The sequence below is a fragment of the Astyanax mexicanus genome, chromosome 4 (assembly GCF_023375975.1).
Source record: "Astyanax mexicanus isolate ESR-SI-001 chromosome 4, AstMex3_surface, whole genome shotgun sequence".
Taxonomy (NCBI): domain Eukaryota; kingdom Metazoa; phylum Chordata; class Actinopteri; order Characiformes; family Acestrorhamphidae; genus Astyanax; species Astyanax mexicanus.
The window spans coordinates 45,251,757-45,261,769 of record NC_064411.1 but is presented as its reverse complement, the minus strand read 5'-3'; the positions used below and the strand labels follow the sequence as shown (position 1 = coordinate 45,261,769).

The following is a 10,013-nucleotide window of genomic DNA, read 5'->3' as shown; positions in this document are numbered from 1 at the left end:
AGAACATTAGATTACTTGTATGTTATGCTGTTCTTTATTATTTGCTATCTCTGTATTGAAGTGATTCATTTTACTGTAAATGGTGCAGCAGATAGCACTCTTACTGATTTGCTGATTCATTTTTGTGTCTCAAACCACAAAACGTCTTTGTTTAAACACACTGTCTCTGTGTTTAGTGTATATCTGTGTGTTTTGGGACTCTCTCATTTAATAATGAATTAAATATATTAAGCATTAATATCAAATATTATTCAATTTGGCAATTTTTTACTTGTATAATTATATCTATGCTGCTGGTTTGTCATGGTCTGGAGAAAATCGACTCCTGCACTACACAGAATTATGAAGAAAATTTTTTTTGAAAAGAAAACACATTCTATGACTGGTCTTAATAACTGTCTGGGAAACTGGTCCTTTATGTTTCATCTTTAAATATAACCGGATTACAAACTGAGATTTTGCACTGAGTTTTGGATTTTTTAAAAACAGTTAATGGGGTTATTTTTTGTTTATTTTGCTTTTCAGCGCTAGTTATTAGTAATCATGACACTTAGCTAACGCGTCAAGTCTGGAACCTGTTTCACTATTAAAAGTTGCCAGATATTACCACCAATGAAGTGGATTGTGAAAAAAATGTGTAAAACTATGGTATAACTCTGAGTTTAAAAGTAAAATAAAAAATGAAAGGACAAGTTCTTAATATCATTTTCAGTTATTTATTTGTGTTATATTGTAGATCATTCATTTGCCTAAAAAAGGCATGATGTACATGAATGAAATTCTTTAATGCAACAAAACAAATAATTATTTTGGAGCAAAACTTTGTATCTCCATTTTTGCTTCTTTTTTTTACATCAAGACACAATCTGAAGCAGTTGATCTTTGCATTGAGTCACAATTTCTTTATAAACGACTAATTTACAAATAAATTTACTTTGATTTCAATTGAAAGTTAAGGAGACTTAACTTTATCTATCTTCTATTAAGTCGCTATTTGGAGATACAAGGTTTTGTTCTGACAGCGATGATATATCAATAGTAGTTTGTAAATGCTTGTATGTATTTAAAACATAGCACTTACCCCTCAGTCCAGATAAAGTTAGTATGTAGAAACTGTATATAGAAAGAGATATTCACATATATTTAGCTTTCAGTTTATATAAGGGATGCACCGAATTTTAATTTAAATTTTTGTTCCCTTTAAATGTATTAAATAGCCTTAATGCACACAGTACAATGTTGATTTAACACTGGCAAATGTCCTGTATATCTTATATTGATTTTTAAAGAGAAATCCATTACAAAATTTCAACTATGCATAAATATATATTTGTTAAACACAATCACAGCAGACACACCAAAATATGTTGTGCTATAATATTTTATCAAAATAAAGTTAAGTTATATGCATTCACTATTTTTTTTTTTACATGAGTGCCACAATGAGGTTCAGTTTAGAAGTTCAGAAATGCACAAGGGCTAAAGGTAAAGATGAAGCAAACAGATTAGAGACTGGTGTTAACTGCACTGCACATGCTTAGCTACTTCAAGTACATGCTGCGCTGTCTTTTTTAAAAATAAACTGTAGGTTTCTAAATTTGTTGATAGCTGCTTTTTTTAAATAACTAGCTAAAAGTGTCTTAAAAGTTACTAAATCTAGCATCTATAACTAATTTATACAAGTAAAGCATAATGAATAAATGAACTTAAATATGCTGTTCTGCAACTGTTTGCTAACTACCAGGTGGCATTTTACAGAGCACTGCAGTGCAATATGAATTATTAATTTTCTTTACTTATTCAGCTGAATGCAGAAACCATTCAGACAATATATATATTTATTTTAAATATTCAGTGCATCCCTTATTAAAAAGTGTTAAAGGAACATTAACAGTAACAAAGTAGAAAATTCAAAAAAAGAAAAGTGTGTATAAAATATAAAATATACATAAAATACATATAAAAACTCTTAACATTTTATTTTAAACATCAAAGGAATAAATACATGTATAGGCTACTAAAAAAATGTAAGATTTTGGCTCAAAAATGCATATATAATACTGTTTTCATTTTAAATAATATGATGCTACACATGCATGTGCACCACATTTCACACACTATGAAACTCTGACAGGTTGGACAAACAGAAACTTTCTGCCTGAGGCGAAATGAAACAGCAGGCATGATGCCGGACCCACTCATTCGCCTACTTGGTGGAAACTCGGTGGCACTCGCCACTCGCGGCAGCCTACACACTTCTGTGTTCTTTTCTATTTCAGTTAAGAAATGGTTCACAGTATATTTACTATTAAAAGCTTTTAGGTGGTATATCTTCTAAAAGTGTTTTTAATGCAAATTAAGCATTAGTTAGCGGCTAAAAGCTAACCATGTATAAAAATAAAAAATATATATATATAAGTGACACTCAAATGTCAACATTCACATTCACCGGACACGTTTTATAGACTGATGAGAGCACTCAGAAGTAAGTGAGAACAGAGCACAAACTAACCCATTTAGTTTTTGCTAAATAATTAAATCCAATTAATATATGATTAAATAATAACGGGGTGAGGGGCAAGTTGCAACAGATGCTAAAAAGGCTGATGAATTAAGTGGTAAGTAATAAGTTTTATTCTATATAAAAATAACAACATGAAATTGGAAGCCTCTATATTAACAAGAACCTGTTAATACGTTTGATATACTTATGAATCGATACTGTTAGCTAGATAATATATTGTGATTTTTTTCTAATCAAAATTTATAAACACTTCATAGTATAAAAACACCACCATATGCATAAAGTCTGATTAAAGTTTAAAAAGTTAGAATAGTTTAGCTGAAGCATAACAGTGCTCTCTCACTGTTAGTTTGTGTTTTTTAAATCAATAAATATTGCAATAAAATCACTATACTTTTACATCAATTAAAAGTGACAATTCTTTGTGTAAACATTTTTTGACTTTACAATTGAAAAAGCTAATATCACAAAGATATGATGCATCTGATTTATTTACATTTTAATTATGCATTTTTATTTTTTTTATAAAGTGTTCAAATTTAAGCTGTATGGAATTACTGTGTATAGAGGCATGTGTTACAACTCACCCCGCCGTGAGGTGTCTGGAAGTGTCTGTACTAGCTCTTCCTGTAAGTTGTTTACATGCTCCAAAATTAGACTTCTTTACGAACACCACAGTGTGAATTCTGTGACTTATCTGTGCAGCTGATGATCAGAACATATAAGATGTACAAGCTACTTTAAAAGTACAAAAATATACGGAAATTACTGTCAGTTTACTGTAAAACACACTTATGACGCAGCTTCAGGATAGCAAGAAGCTGACAAAGCATGTTCAACCACAGACTAAATGCATGATACATTTTACTTTTTGTTAGTTTGTGCCCCACTCTCAACTACACATAATTTATTATTATATATTATAAACCTACTCTCAATACTAAAAAAAAAAGACACTTGAAAACATTGGTTCATGTCTACTACTTCATAATAACAAACCCTATGCAGATATCATTCCTTAATTAACTAAAAAGTAACAGCAAGAAGATTCACATTTTAAAATAAGGCAAGCCGACGAGCTCCCCTCAAACCTTTGAACCAGCAGTGTATGAAAAACAAGACCATCAAGAACACAGTCAAACTGACTGTCAGTTTCTTCATGAGGCAACAGCTGTAACCTGACATTTTACACTTAAACATTCACCATTCTGTTTATCTTACCTTACTTTACATTTGGGCGAACATACTAGATGAAAAAGTTGTCCTGAAACATGTGTAGGTCATCAGCGTAGATTACATAAAAAGTACTGTACTAGATAACAAATCTCTGCAACAGTTGCCAGCTTTTGACTATTCATCTCTGAGGTTTCTCTTCACCTCGGCACGCTCCCTTCGCGTGAGAAGCGCCTGAGAACTTGTGGGCTTACTCATATGATTACCGAAAAGTGGGTTTTTTAATTTTCTGAGGCACTGCTGCTTTTCATTCTGCTGAGGGACCTCTTGATCAGTCTGCTGGTGCCACGCACCTCTTTGACCACGAAGTAGTAGCAGATAGCGTCCAGGCAGCTGGTGATGTTGGACAGGCTCATGGTCAGCTGCACAAACAGGGCAATCTTCTTGGTGTCCTCGCAGTCTGAGATGTGTTCACTGCGCACCAGGTACTGGAGAAAGATGGCCACGTGGCTAGGGGTGAAGGGAATCAAGAAGGCACAAATGTTGCTGTAGATGATTCGTGTTCCGGATTGCTTCTCAACAGTGTTGGCGCTGTGGGACTTATTTAAGGCACGGATGCTTTGTACCGAGCAGGTCACCAGCACAAGGGCGGGAAGCAAGAACCCGAACACCTCCAAGCAGATGATTAGCCCTGTTTTCCAGCCTTTCTTCGAAAAGCCATGGAAGCAACGGAAGTCTTCCTGTACTGTCTCGTGGAAGGTGTAGACAGGCGTGGACGCCAACACAACGAATGCCCAGATGCCTGCGCACACAATCCGGGCTTTCTTTTTGGACCGCAGCCACTTTGCTTTTAACGGGTGGCATAGGCCAATGTATCGATCAATGGAGATGCATGCTATGGTGTAGATGCTCCCGTACATGCCCATGAAGTACAGGCTTTCCAAAAAGGAGCAGAACGTAATCATGTGAGCTGGCCATTTGTTGTCCCTGGCATGCAGTTTGAAGGGAAGCTGAAGCAACAAAATCAGGTCCATCAAAGCCAAGTTGGTCATGTAGATGGAGGCTTCTGTCCACTTCTTGAGCCGGGAGCAGAACACCACGAGGGCGGCAATGTTCAGGAACACGCCAAAGACAAAGACAGGAATATAGATCACCATCTCCAGCGACTTCATGATTTGATCAATCGATTCAAATGAGCAGTTCATGTTGACTCTGGGTGGACTCTGGGGGGTAAATGAAAAGGACAATCATTGGCTTGTTGAAAATCCTTTTTCTTACCTCTATTCCAGGGGTGCACAGCTCCAGTCTTAAAAAGGAAGTTTTTCAGACTAAAGTTGTGCACCCCTGCTTATTCAGTTCAATATCTCTTTCAGTTACAGAATAGGTCAATGATTTCCAGTGCCTGTAGCATGCGGTCAGTTATGATGGGCAGTCAATTTCCCAGCACTGAGGAAAGCACCTGCCCGTTGGCATCGACTGCAAGCTTGATTTGAGTCAACAGGTTTCTGTTATTTTACAAAGTACAAGAAATCATATCAAAACGACAGTCCGTGCAATTCAAAAGTGCGCCACAGACGTGTCAGGTAGAGATTAGGTTAAAAGCTCTGAAGTATTTATTGAACGTCATTGCCCTCGCTCTCGATGTGTGTTCCTTTCTCACACTCACACCCACGCACACACACATTCTACAGTAAGGTGAGATATAGTAAAAACAATGTGTGTATAATATCTCAGACAAATTTCACACCCCTTGCTTGTAGCAAGGCTCATGCTCAGCATTTAAAACTGGATCTCCTTGTGGCCTGTATAATAATGTGTTGAAGAAAAGAGTAAACATTTAATTGCATCATCTTTACATTTAGCATTAGATGTGTGTTGTGTTTTGAGTCGACAAATCCTGGAAATTTTGATCAAAATGAATATTAGTGGTAATCGACAACTTAATCTCCATCTGGCGAATTTAAGTAAAAAAGATCTAAATATATTATAAAAACTGACAGTCAACAGTCATTGTCCTCTCTCTATATGTCTATAACTCTTACACACCTACTCACACTCGCATAGGCAGACCGGAGCAGGTTTTGTAATGTCTGTAAAGTGGCTGTAATATAATGTAGAAACCATAAGGTGGTTTACATATGAGTGTGGACTAAAATTACTGCTTAATTCAAGCGTTTTGACACTCTGGTAAAAACCCATGTTTTTTTATTTTCTATGTAATAAGGAGGTATAGAAAAATAATAACAAAAAAGAGAGAACTCACTCTTGCACATTCTAAAGCAATACTACTAATTAATAGCACTACTTACTTATGATTATCATTAATTTCTTTAAAAAAAACAATATTATATATTTGTGCAAATGTTAAAGGTTTACATAAGAGTGGTGGTTCTACAAACTCACTGTCTTTTTAAAAAGTTCCAGCACCCTTAGACAAATAAAAAAAACAAATATTTTTCAAATAAAAATATGTTCACGTACAGAAAACACACATCTGCATATTCTAAAAGCAGTATTAATGTTAATTATCTGAATTTAATGTTCTCAATTCTTTTAATATTATATAGCTTGCCAAAAATATATGTTATAAAATATGCTACATTTAGAAAATGAGACAAGAAGAGAATCTGACACTTCTCAGAAACTCAAACTTTTTACAAATGTAAAAACATCTCACGTTAGTTGTTGAGTTCATTGTAGCATGTCTCTAGTGTATGGGCACGGCGGAGCTCTGCAAAAGTCAAATCACAAAATGAATGATTAACTTCCGTCCTACACACTTCCAACTTCTGATATACAGTGAACACAGTATGATAATCATTCATTTTCATATTACCAACTTCTCCGACAAACCTACCAGACCACTCTGTTTTAGAGTATATTTAATGTTACAGGGATGGTCATGACAAGACACATTTAAAAGAAGAATGAATAATGGAAAATTTCTTCATGGTGAATTATTGTTATTATTATTTTTTGCTAGTTTTAAATTAGTATACAATAATTTATCAACAACTGTAAACAATTTGGATTATATCATATATATATATATATATATATATATATATATATATATACACACACACACACACATATATACATACACACACTATAAATATCTTTTTTATTGATCTTTTATTTAGAAACAAAATAAAAATTTCTTATATAAGTGTTTGTGGTTTGCTACCTATATACGCCTATCATGACAGAAGTGTGATTGGAGATCATGTGAAAATTATTTCAGAATATCCTCTCTGCTTCAGGCACACCAACACAAATCATACACGGGGTAGGGACATCCACCGCAGACTTTACCGCTGTTGTCAGCACACCTTGCCTATTCTGATTTAAATCACGCATACACTACAAAAAACCTGACAGACGCGACCTAAATAGATTAAAAAGTCGATTCACCAAAATCACAATGAATTCTAAGAATGCATCCACAAGCTATGGAAAAAATAAGTTCTCTTTTAAAAAATGCCTGCTCAGCTGTTATTCCCATATCAGCAAAACCTGATTTATGACTCAAAAAAATCATGCTTTCGTTACGCACCTTCCTCTTCTCAGGCATAAGGTTGTGGCTTTGGTTCTCACAAGGTTGTTGGAACTTAGCACTGCTGAACCGCACACTTTGCAAATCAAGTAACTGCTGCAGATTGAAGTCAGGGCTTACTCTGGTGCTCGAAAGGCTGTGAACACTTTAGAACTTTCTGTAATTCAGCATAAGACTGAGTTAAAACTTTATTAGATTCCTACAGGTAGATATGGAGAATTACATATAAAACAAATGACACAAAAATAGTTTTAAAAAATATAAATAATTTCAGCATATAAAACCTTAACCCATCTGTAATACATGGTGGAAGCAGTATCATGATTTTTTTTTTTTGCTGCGGCCTGCTATCATTGATATATCAGTAAATTCTAAACTATATCAGCAAATTCAAAAGGAAGATATCAGGACGCAAATCTGTCTGCAGAATGCGGGCCATACAGCAAGACAATGACCCTCAGAACACAAATCCACATGAGTTCTACCTAAGAATAGTTCAAGAAGAAAATGAGTTAATATTTTGAATTGGCCATGGCCAAGTCCACGTCTTGACCATAATCCATTTGAAATGTTGTGAAAGTAGCTGAGGCAAGCAGTTTATAGGAGGAACCCCACCAACATAACAGAGCTGAAACTGTTTTGTTGTAAGCTAAATTTCTTCCAAACTGATCTACAGGACTAATCAACAGTTACTGGATTTAGTTTAGTTGTAGTTATTGCTGAAAAAGCAAAAGAGTACATACTTTTGCCAATCACAGATTTGTAATGTGGGACAGTTTTTTTCTCAATAAAAAAATAATTTAATATTTATGTCATTTGTTTAATTGTTTGATTCTAGTTGTAGGATTAAAAATTCTGAAGGGCTCACAAACATTCAGGCACCACTGTTAGGTTCAGACCTTTTATTTGCATACACAACTGTTACTTTTCATTGTTCTAGTTACTTCCTTCTTGTCATTTTTTCATGTTGTTTTTCACTTTAATGTGTATAGAATAGAGAGTGTCTCACATGCTTTAAGCTACACATGTATGAAATTGCTTTTATAGTTAAATTTAAGATTCTAGATTCTAGATGTACATAGTTTTTTTCAGTAGAAATGTTACACAGTAAGAAGGTTTCTTAAATCAACATATGGCCAACAGCTTCCTTTCTGGGCATCCAAAATTCTGAAGGATTTTCCCTAGCTTCTTTAGAAACTGAGACAAAGCTACAGTGATGATTGTTTGGTAACTGTCACGTAATGATTTAGTACAGCTTTGTTTTGATTTCTTCATGCTTTAATGAAGTTAATGGAGCTTAGACACCTACACCTCTAAGAACGTTCTGAACGTAGCACTATGTTGGTTTCAGCTCTCTCAGAGCCTTCCTGCCTTGGTGTAATCAGGTTTTTGTGTTTCATCATTTTTTACCATCTTCTTTTCTTTACATTATTGTGTACTACATTCATTTGTGCTGTCTGGTTTTGGTTTCAAACCACTGCGATTTTGCATTAAAGTGCTTTAAAAATTGTAGTTCAGTTAAATCCTGCAGATTATCAAAACTCTATTAATTAAAAGAAATCTATATCTTTATCATTAATTTTTTAGGGATATGTTTTTATGTATTATATATGTATCTATTTAAATGCATACATTGAAAATGTCAGATATATCTGTTTATATTGTAAATGTATAACAGCAGCACATTGGCATTGTTTGTTCACATACTTTGTAACAATAATATGCAAAAAAAACAGGTTTGCACTATTTTATGTGCTTTTTAAAAAAAGTTGTGATGAAAAAACAAGAAACCAAAACAGAAAGTATGAACGGCTCATATTCAAAATAGTAGACCTTTATCTGTCATTTGTCTGTTTAAATCAAGTGTTTTTCTAAAAAAATTGACTTACCAAGATGTTGTTGCTCCGATGTTAGCACCTGATACTGACTTGAATGCAGACTGTGGTGTCAGATGAAAACACTTCTTCTTTTAAACTTTTCAACCACATCCTTGCCAAGAGAGAGCTATGATTCTACCCGTCTGCAGGGACGTCATACCGTCTGGGGAACCAACACGTAGCCTGGCCTACATCTGTCTAGCTTAGTGTAGACAGGTCAGATGACCATTTCCTGTCTAATCAATAATCAAGAGCTGTGCCACTATAAAACAATATCACAACATTTCAGGGTATTTCTGCGTGAACAATATTTTTAGGGATATAAAACATTTAAAAATATTTTAATAATTTTAAGAATAAACTACTGAAACAAAGTTCATGTAATGTATGATTTAGTACAATAGTACTAAACATTTTGTAGAAACGAAAACTGCTTTGTAAACAACAGTAACTTAGTAACTAACAATAAGTCTGATTTTGTATAAAATATTAATAATGTAACAAAATATGTAATGTAACTTGAAAATTATGTAATGTAGCAAGAAATCCACCAAATTACTTAGGTGCAGTATATTTAGCATTATGAATATAAAGTGCAAATGTAAACAATTATACAAGAAGTAAATAATAGACTCCATATAAGACAGAATACTCCTATTCTCACAGTGTGTATTTATTTTAATTTTTTTATTTAGATTTTTTATATCCAATTTTCTTTCCAGTTTACTAGGCCAAATACCCTACCCACTCATTAGGACTCCCCCTATCACTGGTGATGCCCCAACACCAGGATGGTGAAGATTAGTACATGCCTCCTCCGATACATGAAGTCAGCCAGCCGCATGTTTTTAAACTGCTGCTGATGCAGCTTTGTCGAGAAGCA

At 34.2% G+C, this 10,013-nt stretch overlaps 1 protein-coding gene across 2 annotated transcripts; it reads right to left on the bottom strand.

Annotated features, from left to right (window-relative positions):
- Nucleotides 1–693: 693 nt before the first annotated feature.
- LOC103035787 (G-protein coupled receptor 55) lies at nt 694–9,214 on the bottom strand. Of its 2 annotated transcripts, none has more exons than XM_007235568.3 (3): nt 9,143–9,214; nt 6,375–6,428; nt 694–4,920 (listed from the first exon to the last, which is right to left on the bottom strand). In XM_007235568.3, the coding sequence occupies exons 2-3, from the start codon at nt 6,390–6,392 to the stop codon at nt 3,979–3,981; spliced, it is 960 nt and encodes a 319-aa protein (XP_007235630.2). In that variant the 5' UTR covers nt 6,393–6,428; nt 9,143–9,214; the 3' UTR covers nt 694–3,978. The 2 variants fall into 2 exon arrangements, with proteins under 2 accessions (XP_007235630.2, XP_049334977.1); XM_049479020.1 differs by lacking the exon at nt 9,143–9,214 and adding an exon at nt 7,254–8,810.
- Nucleotides 9,215–10,013: the final 799 nt, after the last annotated feature.